The sequence below is a fragment of the Micromesistius poutassou genome (genome assembly GCF_964030765.1).
Source record: "Micromesistius poutassou genome assembly, chromosome: 6".
Lineage (NCBI taxonomy): Eukaryota > Metazoa > Chordata > Actinopteri > Gadiformes > Gadidae > Micromesistius > Micromesistius poutassou.
Genome location: NC_140276.1, coordinates 13811125 through 13828165, shown reverse-complemented (window position 1 = coordinate 13828165; position 17041 = coordinate 13811125). Strand labels below are relative to the sequence as shown.

The following is a 17041-nucleotide window of genomic DNA, read 5'->3' as shown; positions in this document are numbered from 1 at the left end:
AAATGGTCTTGACTCTGGGAGAAATGCTGTCGTTGCAGAATGTTTTATTGTGATCATGCAAAGAGGTTCCCATTAATCAGTGCAAATAGAAAGGGAGAGGGGCAAGTACCGTTAAGGCACAGTCCTGATCGCAGCGACCCGGGTTCGATTCCTGTCTGCAGTTCTATGCTGCATGTCCTCCCCTCTATCTCCCATACATTCCTGTCTATCTCACTCATAAACTCATACAAATGAAAAATATTTCTTAAAAAAAAAATAGAAAGGAAGATGGCTTTTATTGTGGCAGAAGAGTAACGGAAGCGGGGCGGTACCGTCTGGCATGTGGCTGACTGGCTGAACCAATCAGCGGTCGCGTACCAAACAGCGCAGCTCCGGTTCAGCCAATCAGCGGCCGGGTACCAGACGGCGCCCCTGAGGATCGCATTCGCTCTGATCATCAGATGTGCTGGGTCGTCGAGGAGACCTGACGACGATAAGATCACAACGGTAAGGATCGTTGTCATCTACTACAGGCTGTTGTATCTTCGTATTCATAACGGGTTTGGTGTTATTAATACGTTTATAGCAGGTTGCATGTATTCATCACGGGTTTGGTGGTATTAACACGTTTAGGCTGCAGCAGGTGAAACCGCGCTGATTATGTAGACTCCGTTTGGTTTAACGGCAACCCGTTAAAGGTTAATACAGAGCATGTAAGAAACCTCTTTATGTAGCCTAATGGTTATATATATATATATATATATATATATATATATATATATATATATAACTGCTTTATAACCTCATCCTTTATATAATGTGTGTTTATTTATATATATATATATATATATATATATATGTATATATATATGTATAACTGGTTATAAACCTCTCAGCCTTTTATATAAGATATATATATATATATATATATATATATATATATATGTATATATATATATGTATATATATATATATATATATATATATATAATATGTATATATTATATTTATAATATAATATTTAATGATATCAATAATAACGGGTTGGATATTACATATTAAAGTGTTTTGAGACCAATCTAATCCAAAGTAGTGTGGAAGCATGGTGGGGATATCATTGTTAGTGTATATTATAAGTGTTTTGATGACGATCCGTAAAAGATGAATGAATGTAATCCAGAAACAGATTCGATCAGTACTGTGTTGTGTGTTATGTTATTGATCACTTAAGTATCGACGCCCATTGTTTGTGTGGAAGTACAAATGAAGGGGAGGACATCTGGTCACCAGACAAGGGCTTAAAGTATTTCATCCTGAAGGTTCAATGCGAGTTTTAGAAAATCCATGAAGATCCGCATTGAAAGCCATTCATTTGTAACCTCATGAAACGTTTTGAGATCCTCAGAAAACTGAGAGGTTAAATGTCTTCCAATGTCTTAACCAGATAGTTAACCTGTAGAGACCGGTCCTCCTCCAGTTAACCTGTAGAGACCAGTCCTCCTCCAGTTAACCTGTAGAGACCGGTCCTCCTCCTCCAGTTAACCTGTGGAGACCGGTCCTGCTGTCAGGGCTTTCTTGGGTTGACAGCTTTCTCAGTATGGTGTTCTTTCTAATGTTGGCTGTAAGTAGTCAATGTTGGCTGTGCTGCGTTCAACACGAGTGCACTTGTTGAGGCTTGCCTCTCACTATGTGATCCTCCTTCTCCTCTGTGATCCTCTTCTTCTGTGATCCTCCTTCTCCTCTGTGATCCTCTTCTTCCTCTGTGATCCTCTTCTTCCTCTTCCTCCTCTGTGATCCTCTTCCTTCTCTGCGATCCTCTTCCTCTGCTTCCTCGGCCCAGAGGGAGGGCGGCGATGAGAAGCGTCTGCAGGACGGCCTCGTTGTTCCGCTGAAACCGGGTCGCGATGAGGTGGCCCAAGCGCCTGGGCTCCTACAGGTAAGACCCAGACAGAGGGACTCCAAGGCAGGGCTTTGTCTGGGACCACTGTGGGAGACACGGCTCACAGACGGGACGGTGCGGAGGAGCTGTGGTGTTTAACGCACCGTTCCAGGTGTGATGTTCCATGTTTGTATGTGTATGCATGTGTATATATATACAGTATATATATATATATATATATATATATATGTGTATGTATGTGTGTATATATATCATATATATATATATACACTATATATATCATATATATATATATATACACTAGACCACTGGGCCACTTCTCTTTATTTACATTTGCATTTATACACTTTAATATACTGTGAAGTACTGGTACTATGCCACTTTATAATTAACACTTTATAATTTATATTGTTTATACAGTCTGGTTTGTTTGCCCTGTTTGTTCTGTATGTCTTTACTTTTTACTTTTAGCTTCTATTTTAGTTTTTATTAATACTTTGTATTTTTATTGTATTGTGTTTTTCACGACTGCTGGGCTGTTGTATCAATCACTAAAGTTGTTATCTTATCTTGATCACGAGGCTCCGTGGCTCCTCTGGGCGACACACACTATGAGGAACACGAACCTGCATGAGAAACATGATCTTTATTGCGTTGTGTCTGAGCCATCAGGGCTTCAGAAAGGCTGATGTCAATGCTCTTAAAGCTCTTAATGCTCGGGACAATCGTCCACAGTTTGTGGTTGTTAATGCTTAACTTAAAAGGGGAGATCGATGATGAAGGGGAAGTGTTACACCGTTCCTAACCGGAATGCATGTTGGTGAGAAGATCTTTATTTATTTTTAATATGTACGGTCCATTATTCCCTGGAATGAAATAGCTGAAAATGAACATAAAAGATTAACTTAGTTTCTGCCAAGTTCAAGGCACATTTGTGCTTTCTAGAGGAAACACTGCAATAAATTAACAACTGTACTTCAAAGTAAATTTTGTACTGACTCCATTGTCTGTTGAGGTTTAGAAAAGTGGAATTTAAATATTAATTTTAACAACTTATTCATTTAAAAACAGCATTTTTATTGTATTATTATAAGGATTCAATTAATTAATTGATCAATAAACCATGGAAATAAGAAGTTGCAATCCTAGTGTATACAGTAAGACAAGATAATTCTAGAATCTCTCTGTATGTCTCTTTGTCTCTTTCTGTGTGTGTGTGTGTGTGTGTGTGTGTGTGTGTGTGTGTGTGTGTGTGTGTGTGTGTGTGTGTGTGTGTGTGTGTGATGTGCTAGATGTGTTTCGGGGATTGTGACGTGTCACTGACAGGCACTGTTTGTTATCATTCCAAAAATGGTTATTTTTGCCTTCCTGTTGATTAGTAAATGGACAATGCTTTGGCAGGCAGGCAGTTGGCAAAGCAAACAGCTATTCGGTTGAATTTTATTATCAAATATGCCATTTCAGATAAGACCTAAAAAGGTAAGACCTGAAATGAATTATCAATCAATTATTGGGGGCTTTTGAATCCCTAGGTAGTAGTAACATCGGTAGTGGGTAGTGGGATTAGCATGTTGTGTAATTGGAACGGTTTGGACGAAATGTTCCATAAACATTGAAACTGCTAGTTTCACAAATGTACTAAGTACTTAAGTTTGCTTAAAGTGTGTGTGTGTGTGTGTGTGTGTGTGTGTGTGTGTGTGTGTGTGTGTGTGTGTGTGTGTGTGTGTGTGTGTGTGTGTGTATATGGATGCTTTTTTTTTTCTCTGTTTGCTAGGCGGGTGTTGCTTCCTCTGGTGGTCTTGGGTTTCGTGAGTCTTGGCATCGTCTCTCTTCCCCTTTTTGAGACAGAAAGTCCCAAGCCTCTTAAGTTGCACGTCGACAATGCACACCGACAGGTAATCCATAAGAAAACACCCCGCAATTAACTCAGATTCACCTTGTCCCTGTTCCTTGTCAATAGCAAACATAAAAACAGAAGTCGAACGTGGCCGTGTCGAGAACAACATAACTGATGACTGTGTTCCGAGGATAGGCTTGCGTCCCAGGGAATCCACAAGACTTGATAAAAGAACAAACATAAAAAAGACTACAGCCCTGACGCTGTCTCAGCTTTCCTTTTGAAGACGTGAGGACCAGCCTGGGTCTCTGTCGGCAGGCGCACTCACACTCGGCCATCTGTACGGTGCCCGAGAACGTTTGCCCCCTAAAGTCTAGATCGTTTGGCTAGTGTGAGCACGCCATCCGTACTCAAGTACAGTTCAATTCCGTGGCCTCAGTACACTTCGGAGAGATGTGCTCAGGTGACGGTACAGATGCTAATGAGCCAACGCGCGCACACGGACGGATACACAACCTATGTGTACAAGAGGCAACCGTACTCAGGCCCAGTTGAGATTGCCTAGTGTGAGCACAGGCCAGCCGCACAGTGGGGGGGGGCGGAAATCGTACTTGAGTACGATACAGGGCAACTTTGCCTACTGTTAGTGAAAAAAGCTTCAAAAGCTCTGTGGATTCAAAACAGTCCATATCTCAGCTGTAATGAGTCCTGTTCCAAAACACTGGTGCCTCAAGAGAACAATGACTATAGGCCAGTAGCTTTGACCTTTATTGTAATGACAGGGCTCAAGAAGATTTTCTACTGGTGGCGATAACACAAACACAAGCTTAAACCAGCCGATTACTTTTTCATTTGGTGACACCCTAACAAACGGACTCGGACCAAGAGACAATCTGAAAGACAGAGACTTCCTCCACACAGCACTAACGTGATAACTAATACTGATACTGATACTGATACTGTTTCTGATACTAACTTGATTTTTTACCTATTAGGCCGTTTTAGAAATGAAATGTCTTTACCATGACAGTACCATCTAAAGGATACATGATGGTGCATCGCCAGTTTAACGTTGTCTGGCAGGAACCCTGTTTATATATTGATGCAACCTCTGTTGTCTGTTGCTGAATGATAATTGCATTTATATTCATGTGGTAGCCTTTATGTCCAAGACAATATCCCATTGGGACTAATTAAGTATAAAACAATACAGTATCCGGAAAAGGCATGGAAACATCTCACAGGAAATGGAAGTCTGACAGGAAATTCCCCCAAAGTGTACTTTCTGATGACAGGAAAGAAGTATATGGGAGGAGTCAGCATTGCATCAATATGTTTATTCATTATTATTATGAATACATTTTTTACATTTCAAAGGTTTTGGGTTGTAGTTTGTAAAAGTGCACTGACCTTTTCTCTGAGGTGTGGGATGGTTTAGGAATGATGTTTTATTCAGCTCATTCATGTTAATACACGTTACAGAAAAACTGGAATTAAAATTCAGGTGTGAAGGAGCGTCCCATACAGACTCCCGGATTGTTTTGTTTGCCATCTTTCGCCTTTATTAATGGATTAATGGGTGCCATTTTATAGAAATGTGGCTCAGCTAAGGACACAAGATAAATTCAGTATCTTTTTACGGGCCTTTTTTGCCCACCAAAATGTACTTGTCTTACTCAACCCAATTATTTTTGGAAATGGATATGCAAAGATTAAGTTGTTGTTGCAGTGATCGCCATCCCGTCGACTGCCGTCGATTGGTAGATCTTTGGCCTGTTTTTTATAAGCTAGTGTCACGACCCCACTGATATATTCGAACCAGCTCTCTGTCTAGGCAGGAGTTGAGACGCATAAGTGGTAAAAACCACAGCTGGCAGGCAACTAGCTTCCGGCCACGTGAGCAGTGACTCACCTGGGTTCCTGGCGAGCTCTGGTCCTTCTCACTGGTTGAGGGATAGCCCAAGCGTTGGGGTAAACGTTAGCCTGTCCCGTTTGGTTATGGTTTGACATATAACATAGACGAACACTTGACAAACATACACGACAAAGGGGCGGTCATGTTCCCCCTTTAGGAATCCCTAATCCTGGTGCTGTCCTTGTTAAGGGGAATAGCCTTCACATAGTGTTTCAGAGGGTTTTTAGTGAAACCAAGTGTGGGCACCATGCTGTCTGTTCAGCAGCCATCTTGCTACCATCCGCCATGACAACCAGTTACCCACCAGCTTAACATTACCCAACTGTAGGATCGTGACACTAGTTAAAGTGTTTTCTTGGTTGCGTCAATTTGAAAGTTGGACCAAGGCATTTCATGTAATTCTAATACAATTAGCCTAATAAAAGGCTGTTGGATGTAATATCCAGAGTTTTTCTTTTTTCTTATTCTGGCTTCTATTGATAGATCTTGCCTTTCACCAAGGCTGAGGTTAGGGATCTTGGGCTGAAAAGGTTGGTGGCCGTTGTAGAGTTAAGACAAGACTCATCTGAAAGAAATCTGTCCTTTTTCAACAAGCTTTTTCGTTTTGCAAGCAAATATCATCAAACTAAAATCACTGCGGTGAGCTTCTATATCAAAACCTTCATTAACCTTTTAAAATATATAGTAATATGAACTAACGAATTGTGACGAATCAAGCGGTCGAGAACTATAGTCATACAATGCATGCATGGCGAATCATGATGAATGCAGAGTTGCATATTTAGTGTACTCTGAGCATGAAAGTGCTGCATCGTGTTATGTCAACAATAACCTGAGATCTCAACTCCCATCACACGCTAGAACCATGCCATACCAGATTGACCTGTGTATTCAGGATTAAGAGATAAAGCTCACATTTCTATGATAAGCCAAGGGTGTCCATAAACGAGTTAATCCCCTTTGTGTGTCTGGTCTGTGTGTGTGTGTGTGTGTGTGTGTGTGTGTGTCTATGGTCGTATCATCAGCTCAATGTTTGGTACGTGATGTCACTGTCATACAGAAGGGATTCTTTCAGCTCCCATCGACACAGAACACCTGACGTCTTCCTGTGTTTATTGTCCGTGTACGGGGGTACTGATGCTTCCATTGATTTCAGACTGCAGCAGAAAGCTCCACTGAGCTTGAGCCTCAGAGATGCTCTGTTAATGTAGTGTGGACGCTACCGCGCTACTTGATCAATAAAAGAGCTTAGTTACAGAAAAGCTTTTTGATTTAGAAAACAGCAATGTTACCCCCACAATACTGAGAAATGTAGTTAAACTAGTAGCGTCAAAGTGAAGGTCAACTTTATTGACAATTTCAAAATATGTGCCAGACATATAGAGGAATCGAAATTGCATTTATCTCCGACCCACAGTGAACAAAAGGATATAATTATATACAATTAGATAAGCAATATACAGTACAATACATAAAATCCAAATAGTGCAAAAGGTAAGACAAAACATAAAATAAAATAAAAAAATATATATATAATCAAATAAAATAAAAAAGATAAATGATAAAAATTGATAAATTGTACATGTAGCAACGCTACCGCCCACCACTGACAATATATGGTGACAGAACATATTTCACGGGGCTATCAGGACCGATCTCCTTTGCTTCCAGCCAACCGCTCCTCTCAGGTGATGCTGGTGCTGCTGGAGGTGTTTGGGGTTCGTGTCCATATGTTAATGTGTATCGTCTCCCCTTTAACTCGCCACTCACCATCTCGTGTGTTTTTATTTTCCCTCCAGCGGGTACACAAGCACGTGCAGAGCGTACTGCAACAGAAGTGTCGTCCCGGCAACGCCCGAAGGAGCCTGCTGGACCGACTTCCTGCCTCTGGTCATGTGACCCAGCCTTTCCTGGGGAGCGATGCACCGTTGCCCGATGACCTCTTCCTCTTCCCGCCCCCCTTTGGGTTCAGAGGTCTGCGGGACAAGCTGGAAGACACGCTTAGGCTGGTGGGGGCAATATGTATCTACTGATTATCTCTTGGAGAGACTCCACCATCTCTGGTGCTTGACTGGTTATTGTCAAGACATTCACCAGGGGACAAACACCCAATGGCCCTCAATGGAAGGGACATACAGATATATCAAATGACAAACCACTTTCAACAAATGAATGGATGTAGAATGACCCGCCAGCATTCAAGGTCCACAGGAAGAAATGTGATTGCCTCCTGGTAATACAATGGCCATCATTTTTGTCTCTCGGTGGCTAGATCATCAAAATATGATGTATTTTGTGAGGTCTGGGTAGACTGCATTTCATTCAAAGGTTATGAAGGATTGAATACGAATGCGTTTCGGGCGATAACTTGTGGCCTCAATGTTGGGCAATGTGGCAATCCATGTGTGTCAAGTAATCACAGACATTACATCACGGTACATTATTATAATGTTGTTACATGTTATTATCACATTACCTCAATCGGTTATTCAAACTAATTATATCTTGTGCTTTCAGCCTATCAGCTGTCTACCAACACAGAGACGTATACAACATACACAAAGATATCTAAAGTTAGAAGGCAGAAGTGACCAAAGTCATTTCCATAAAGAACTACAAAAACACAAAGCCAAAGCAACATCGGCTGTCATGTGTCAGTCTTTGGTCCTCCCAGGGGGGGGGGGTCATCAGTCTTCATGAACCCCTCTCTATTCAGTCGGAGGAGTGCTGCTCCCAAACACACAGTGTTCCCTCTGTCCGCCGCACACAGACAGCCTGTTGTCCTTTGTCCTCTGCAGCTGCCCCGCGCTGAGCCGCCCACGCAGCAGCAGGGCCCGGGGTCCTGCCGCCGCTGTGTGGTCATGGGAAATGGAGGCATTCTGAGAAACCTGGAGCTGGGCCCTCTCATCGACCGCTTCGATACCGTAATCAGGTCGGCGTGCTTTGGTTTTGTCTGTCTGTCGACGATGATGATGTTGTTGTTGTTGTTGTGTCTGAGGCGTTGGAACGGCGGCCCTCTTTCCCATCGGGTCAGTCACTGAAGAATGTGGCCGGAATGTGAATTATGAAAGAGCAAATGAACTGTGTGTTAATTTGACCTAATCCCTTGAAGCTGCTGTAGTTAAGGCTTAAGAATGTAAGAGAGAGACCATGGCCCTGTTTCAAAGTGCTTGGATACGTTTTGGCTTAAACCACAGCGCTCCCCTGGACAGAATATTCAGTTTCAGAACAGCTGTCTTCAATCTGGAAGAACTAGGTCAATCAGTCTCTGATGGGTGGAACCTGAAAAACGCTGGCACATGTTAGGCTTCAAAAGCCATCATCAATCGCATCTTGAAAATGTGATTATTCATTATTTATTCTACACAATATGACGGATGAGGGTGCGCATACACACACACACACAGGTTTAAGCCTATAATTATTGACGTGTGTTTTTATGGCTCTGGCTGTGAAATTTTCTAGCTATTGATTGTTAGAAGTCCTAACCACAATGTGTGCATGGGTACAGAGTTGTCCTTAACTTAGGCTACACTGCCTCTCCTCTCCACAACAGATTTGCTTTGGTCATGGTGTCTGCCTCTGTAACACCCATAGACTTTAGGTAGGTTACATCCTGCATATAGCCTACCTAACATGCCATAATCCCTGTTTAAAGACGTTTGTGGCATGACGCAACCCGTTTCGATTTCAGCCAGCAGAAGATAGATAAGACCAGCATAACAGTCACGGACTTCTTGAAGAATATGGGCATGGCCCGTGCCCCTGCTTGTACATCAGAGTGTGTCATGGGATCCTTTGTGGGCAATACTCTACTACATTCTGTGATCTCTGTCTCTGTCTCCAGAGATAGTTCTAACAAAGATGAATCCTGGATGAAAGTAAATTCACCATAACCTCGGCTAATCAAGTCTCGTAGGAGAAACACTGTGGCACTTCCTCAAAATCAACAACGTCCCCCTAAAATGTCGATCAATGTATCAAAGTCCATGCTGCCCGCCACCTCCATGTCGCCAGGCAACACGGAGCGCCCCCCCCCCCCCCCCCCCCCCGACCGGAGATGGGGCCTTTGGCTGGGCCCGGGCTGCTGCCGGCTGGATGCAAGGGTGTCTGTTGCCACAGGCAACAGTTTCCTGTGGCGCCCGCTGCCTCCACTGGCCTCCATTGGGCTCCACTGCTCTGTTGGGGAAAGGGCTGGTGCTATGTGGCGGCTGTATGTCGCCGCTGCTGGGGGCCCAGTGCGTCCTCGGACAGCCCTTCTGGGTCCCTTTCTTGCTTCGAGAGACCCCACTCTGGGTGTCAGTGTAGTCCATGCTAGTACACGCCACCTCTGTGACTTTTACTGGGGGACGCAGGATGGTGATGTTGGAAAACCTGTTCATCGTAGAGGTTACATGACAGTGATACATGAACTGGTGCTCCATGTTGCCATGCAACACACACACACACACACACAAGCATACTCCCTGAGTGTGTTTGGTGATGGCCCGAGCCCGAATCAGTTGGACTCAGGTAGTAAATTACTAGACAATGACCAAAACACCATTACTACCGATTACATATGTCGAGTAATATTTAAAAAATTGACAACCCCAATAACATCCCCTCCCTCTCTGCTGTATCCCTCCCTTATTTCTCCACCAAAACTTTGAAAAGTTCTTTGTTCACGCACCTGTGACTGACAGGCGAGATGGATTCAACCAAACCCAACATCAGAGGCGCAGAACCAGTTATGTAAATGAACATTTACATAACATTTTTGAAATGTTCCTTCTCTGTAACCATAACAGATTAAACAGCGGGCCCCTGGGCAAGTTCAGCGGCGATGTGGGGAATCGAACCAGCATCAGGATGAGCTACCCAGAGGGCACGCCACGCCAGTGGGCAGACCATGACCCCCAGCCCCTGTTTGTGGCTGTGGTCTACAAGGCAGTGGACCTCAGCTGGCTGTCTGCTATGATCAACAAACACACCGTGGTATGTGCGTGTACGCATCCACTCACCTTTTAAACACGATGAATGGATGGATTTATTATTATCACATTTGAATCATCTTTCTATTACTTTTTAAACAAAAGGGACTGGTGAATCTCTCAACATAGCATTTTAGCTCTATGCTACACGCCACCTAGGCGGCTGCCCCCCTCCACCTAAGTGACTTTACTCGCCTCAGGGTGGCGTTGGAAACCAGTTTGTAAGCAAATAAAGAGAAATGACGATGCTGTGCTGCCATGCAGAAGATCTACCTGAGTGAGTGTTGTGATACCTGGGTTAACCTTTTGCACGGTGATTGTTCAATGTTAACAGGTATGCAGCCTCACCCAATGCCCATAGTCTGCCTCAGGGCCAGTTGAGGCTGCTTGAACCAGCCACCCCCCGCACTCAATGACCTTTGGTGTTGGTTATTCTCTCACCATACCCAATTACAACCATCCAACTGATGCCCCAGCATGCCCCAACATGATTGACCTTTTCGACCAAAGGTCTTTTTTATTCACATCACAATCTGTGAGGTCACTGGCTAGGTTGGCTAAGGCTTACTGACCGCTAACTAATGGCTAACTAACCGCTGCAGGCTGATTGTGAACGGGACGGCTTCACAGGCGCCGGAATTCAGAATGCTGTCCTGACAGGAATCATTATTAAGATTCTAGATGTAACTCTAAACGTGTAATAGGTTTTATCTGGCAGTAAGAGTCTTTACTTTGACTGATTTGTCTATGTTAGAATACTATCATGGAGACCCCAACATGAGCATAACATGTGATGTCCTTGGCGTTGTTCTACTCGTAAACCTTGAAGCATGCAGTGGCATGTGATATGCCTACAGAAGTGTTGAACAGCACTAGGTCTTGTCAGCAGAACTATTGTACAGGCTAGTAAAAAGCTGTTTCTTCTCTTGTGCCGCACAGGGTCTGTGGGACTGGCTGTTCTTCTGGCAGAAAGTTCCGGATCGGATCCCGCTGGAGCCGCAGCGGTTTAGACTGCTGAACCTGCAGGTCATCAGAGAGACGGCCATGGGCCTGCTGCAGTACCCCCCTCCCCAGCGCCGCCTCTGGGGCTGGGACCCGGTAAGAGAGGACAGGCAGGGCTCTCAGATCCTGTCTGCTGGCTCATCTGGAAGAGCGGGGCCCTGACACTGCCAGGGGTTAGGGGTCTATTCTCACTGAGGGTGGTAGGAGTTGTTGTGAAAATGATCTTTTGAGAGTAAAACACCGCCGTAGAAGCCTTGTAGCTTCGGTAGCCTCTGTAGCTTCGTAGCCTTGGTAGCCTCGGTAGCTTCAGTAGCTTTGGTAGCCTTGGTAGCTTTGGTAGCCTCGTAGCTTTGGTAGCTTGCCTGAGCACATTTGGACAGCCTGCAAATATGGAGTGCCGGCATGCATTAAACATTTAAGAGGACTGGGATTACATATTCTGTGACTAAGACCCTTTACAAAGCTCACATGAAGGCTCATTGACAAGTCACAACAAGCCCAGCTCAGAAATAATACATTTTCCACCACAGAATGTTTGCGCTCGTGGTATTGTAAGATTGTGAAAGTCAATTCACACCAGTGCGATGCAAAATTGCAACCTTAGCAGAATCTCCACACAAATCTTCCACACTTAAAGTATACACACAGGTGTTTCGCAAATCTTCCATACTGCTGATTGTCAGCTAGGTAATCAGTATAGGAAGGGGTCAGTACCAGCAGCAATGATTCACTTGTTCAAAAGGCTCATCATCGTGAGCTGACTGCACCATGACCTCCTCACTCAATATATTATTATTAGGCTTTTTCTAGGTTAACTTTCAATAAAAAGTTTGAGTTAATAACAGGAATTAATTGAATATATAAATTGTATTTTATTAGTATATTAAGTTAATATACGTTGTACATATAAGTCCATACATTTGTCTATATATTCTACTGAAGTGCACACACAGCTTGTGTGATGATGCAGTTATTTGTCAGGAGGATTTGCATTTTACTGACGAGAGATAGCTGTTTTTAGTTGTGTTGATAACTCTGACTCTCGCCACGTTGTTTGCTCGTTGCATTGCTACGGCTGGACTAGCGTATTTATTTTTGTTTCAGAGCTGTTATTGTGTTAAGTAACGTTTGCAGTACTATAGAGAGGACACAGTGCACCACACATTCAATAAGATCACATTCAATTCGATTTTCATAAATATCTGTGTAGGGGTGTACGGTATGAACGGTATAGAGAGTACACCGGTGTGAATTTGTGCTACGGTATGGATTTTGACATTACCGTGTGACCGGCGTGACCAGTAGACGGTGTTGTGTGTAACGCGTCACAAAGTAAGTAACGCATAAATACAGTTACGTAAATTATTCGGGTAACGCGTTACTATTGAGAATTTGGTAACGAAACGTAGTTCCTTTTTCAATTCGGCGCAACGTTACTTTCCCCAGGGACAGATTTGACAGCGAAACTGCCTTAAGCACTTTGCACACACACACACACACACACACACGCAATCAAATAGGCTATAGTCTATAAGCAATCGCTCCATTAATTAGATAGCAGTGTTTCATGTATTTAAGCGTATTATTCTTTCTCTATTGACCAAGCTTATCTTGTGTTTTTGTGGCTTGGAATCAGCAGCAGCACTTGCCTCAACTAGGCCGAGGCTGTAGTAGGCAAAAAACACGGCTCCTTTAAATGGAAGAGCAAGACCGAATGTTGGAATGAGCGATATGAGCTGTAAATGTTTTTGGCAGCGTTGCGTTTTGAGGTATTCAGCAATATTGCATCTTTTACAGCTTTTGGTGTGAACGTACAGTTACACAGGCATTTTCCAAAGCCAGTCCTTACGACAAAAAAGCCAGCGGTGGAACGAGATAACAAATGCCGTCACTGATTTTAAAGACATGGTCAAAACACTGGATCCTAGCGTTACCGAAAAATTGACAATGACATGACAAAACTATAAGGCGAAGAAAGTGGAGAAAGAAATCCATACTATTAAACATTTGTGTTTTTCAGAGATGGAAGTAAATTGAGAAAAATATTTTAGATTTTTTCTATTGCAGTTTTGCTCAATAAATGTTCTTAAAATACTTCTGTACTATGTGAAATATGTCCTAGTAATACAAAAGTACAGTTATAGCTGCCTAACTAGTATTTTACCCCTTCAGAATTTATATAGAAATAAGAAGATAAAATTAACATAGGCCTACCGTGATATAATACCATTACCGTCTATGCCTCAAATCATACCGTGATAAACTTCCATAGTCCATACCAAAGTCCATACCGTACAGCCCTATATCTGTGGAAGTATTTAAGCCCTACAAGCACTTTGTAAACTGGCTTGTGTAATGGATTCTCTGTAAGATAAAGCTGCTAAAAGTGCTGTAAGTGTAGTAGTCATATCAGCAGTTGTTATATTACTTAAAGTTATAGTAGGGGAGAGTGGGGTAAGTTGTGCCAGTGGGGAAGTAGTGCCACCCCTTGTTTCTAGAAAACCATAGAAAAAATTGGTCATGTGACCACATATTTTTGAAGAGCCATCCATTAGACTCATCCTGCAAAGAAGGGAGACACATGGAATGAGAGGTTTGCACATTTAAGCTCAAAAAACGTTTTTTTGCCTTTCAAAGTAAAATTTCTATGATCAAGGTTTTTTGATTGTTGCGTCTGAACAATTATAGTATATTAGTATATTAGTATATTAGTATATTAGTATATATATTATATACTATATACAAGTTTGAAAACATTTGACACATGTTTTAGTGCTTTAGTATGCTACACTATGAGTCTAATGTTATCCCTAAACTGCTAGTTTTGCAAAATGGTAGGGTTGGGGTGAGTTTTGCCAACCTTTTGAAAACCTACTACAACAGAGTGACGGATGGTTGGATGCGCACACATCCTGGTCGACCGTATTGATTTACGAGGTTGCAGAACTAAGCAAGCATTTATGCCTGCAATGACACCCACACACATCACATCAGGTTTCAGAGCAACGGGCATATTTCCGTTGAACAGGGATATCTTCCCAGATGAAGATTATGCCCCATCAATGGTAACAGACAAAACCCAAACCAAACCCAGAAGAGTCCTCCACCAGTGCTGCTGCTGACCTGCCTGTACCATCACACAAGGAGCCAACCAATGCCACAGGTCAAAGATTTGTCTGCCAGTGACTTTGTCATTGTGAGCTTTGCAGATAAAACTACAACCTATAATTACGTTGGATTGGTGGAGAAGGTTGATGATGCCGACATCAGTGCAAAATTTCTAAGGCAAAGTTGTAAGAGGTGGATGGAAAGCCCATCTTCACATTTAAAGACAATCCCTAGAGGTGATGTGCTCTGAAAACTACCAACACCAAAAAATCTTGGTACAGCCAGAAGGGAGGAGAAGTTCATATTCCCCTGCAGCATCGACAAGGGGAATGTTAAGTAGTAGGCCGGATCTGTGGTTTTCAGTCAATTACGGCCTGATTTTGAATTTAATTTTGTTCTTGTTTTCTTTCTCATTTTGTTCTTTTGTTCTTGTCATCTTCTTGGTGTAGAAGAAAGGATGTTCAGCATTATCCTGGTTGGAACCCTATATTTACTTTAAATAAACCTTAAATTAGTCATTTTCTAATGGATTTGTCTTGCTTTTATATAGCATTACAGTTTATGAGATATATATCAATGGCACAATTTACCCCAACGTATTCTCTCCAAAGGCACAACTTACCCTGCACCGGGGGCAAGTTGTGCCACGAGACCACTTTTTTTCCTGAAAGCTATATTTCAGTTTATTTCAGATCCATAGTTATTGTTGCCAGGGATGCACCACATCCTGAAATATACATACATATTTCATTTGGAGACATTACTGTCATGGCCTCACTTTAAAGTCACTTTGGGTAAAAAGTGGCACTACTCACCCCACTCTCCCCTATAGATTGTGGTTCTATATAAGATAACTTATATAGAACCTATATAGAATATCTATATAAGATAACTTATATAGAACCAGAATTATATAAATCTCTCCCACAATGAGAGATTTGTCTTGGACTGTAAAGTGCACTCGCTGTGAACAACAATTACATACAAACAGGACAACTACATGTTGCATAACAACGTGTCCTGTGATCCCCCGACAGAACGTCCCGACCCTGGGCATGTCGGCGCTCTCCCTGGCCAGCCTGCTGTGTGACGAGGTCAGCCTGGCGGGCTTTGGCTACAACCTGTCCCAGCAGGGGGCGCCGCTGCACTACTACGACCGGCTGCCCATGGCCGCCATGCTGCAGCAGAAGATGCACAACGTGGACCGGGAGCGGGAGCTGCTGCGGGAGCTGGTGAAAGGCGGGGCCATCAGCGATCTGACAGGGGGGCTGCACTGCTCCTTCTGCTCAGGCTGACGGGGGGGGGGGGGGGGGGGGGCGGCTACTGGGGGAACCAGGAGGGCCCTGGAACCCGTCATGAGGAAAGGAAAAAGCAATATTGAGCAATCTCAAATTTTAGTTTTTCATGTGACAATTTTATTGTATGACACGAATGATCCACATATGTCTTAAGAATAGAATGGAAATGTTCTGGATCCATGAGTTCACTGATGCAAACAAGCTGGTAATGCTGGGAACTAAGACGTTAAAGTGTTTTGCCAGACGACGTACGGGATAAAGAGAAGGAAAGCTCTCGAACAAAGAAGGGAAGCCTCAGGCAAAGGTCTTCACCAAAGATCAGGAGAAGACATTGGACACTGCTGTTGCCATGGTGAAGGACTTCCGTCTTGCAAATCTGGGATGAAACTAAAACTGCACTGGTCGATGTTTGAGACTCTGTTAGAATATGAAACTTTTAATTGTAATGTTTTGGTTTATTTACATTTACAGATTATACCTTAATATCCTCTTATTGATCCTTGTAAAGTTATTATATTTGTTATGATTGATTTGGATTGCTAATCTGCTGCACACTTAAATTATTTTGATATTTTTTGACCTTTTTTCAAAAGAAAGTAATGTGCTCTCTACTGTATGATTTATATGTTTGACCAATGCCCGTCCATTTGCGTTGTGTTGTACTTGAAGCCCTTTTACCCTTGAGGTCATTATATAAGTTCAACTAGCACTAGCACTGTTATACTACATTGTTTTTGCTCATATTTCATTATGGAATAACAGCCTAGATCAACTTATTAAGAACTATTTTACAGCGAGTAAATATCAAGTGTATGATCAAATGTGCACTGATCATGGGAATATTGACCACCATGTTCCATAGCCTAACGAATAACTAATAAAAGAACAACACATGCATTATGGAGCCATGCATACCTTCCTCCATACGTTGAGTTACTATCAATGTTTAACCAATAGAAAGTTGTCTTACTATGCTAAACGTCGTATCCTCTTGCTGATTGGCTGACGTGGGTCTCGGTTTCCCTTGGT

At 42.7% G+C, this 17041-nt stretch overlaps 1 protein-coding gene across 1 annotated transcript; it reads left to right on the top strand.

Moving 5' to 3' along the window:
* Nucleotides 1-438: 438 nt before the first annotated feature.
* Nucleotides 439-16903, top strand: st3gal5 (ST3 beta-galactoside alpha-2,3-sialyltransferase 5). The gene is made up of 8 exons (XM_084469391.1): nt 439-486; nt 1820-1915; nt 3654-3774; nt 7431-7640; nt 8430-8563; nt 10422-10608; nt 11544-11702; nt 15752-16903. Exons 2-8 carry the CDS (start codon nt 1884-1886, stop codon nt 16007-16009), a joined length of 1101 nt encoding a protein of 366 aa, XP_084325517.1. The 5' UTR covers nt 439-486; nt 1820-1883; the 3' UTR covers nt 16010-16903.
* The last annotated feature ends 138 nt before the right edge of the window (nt 16904-17041 follow it).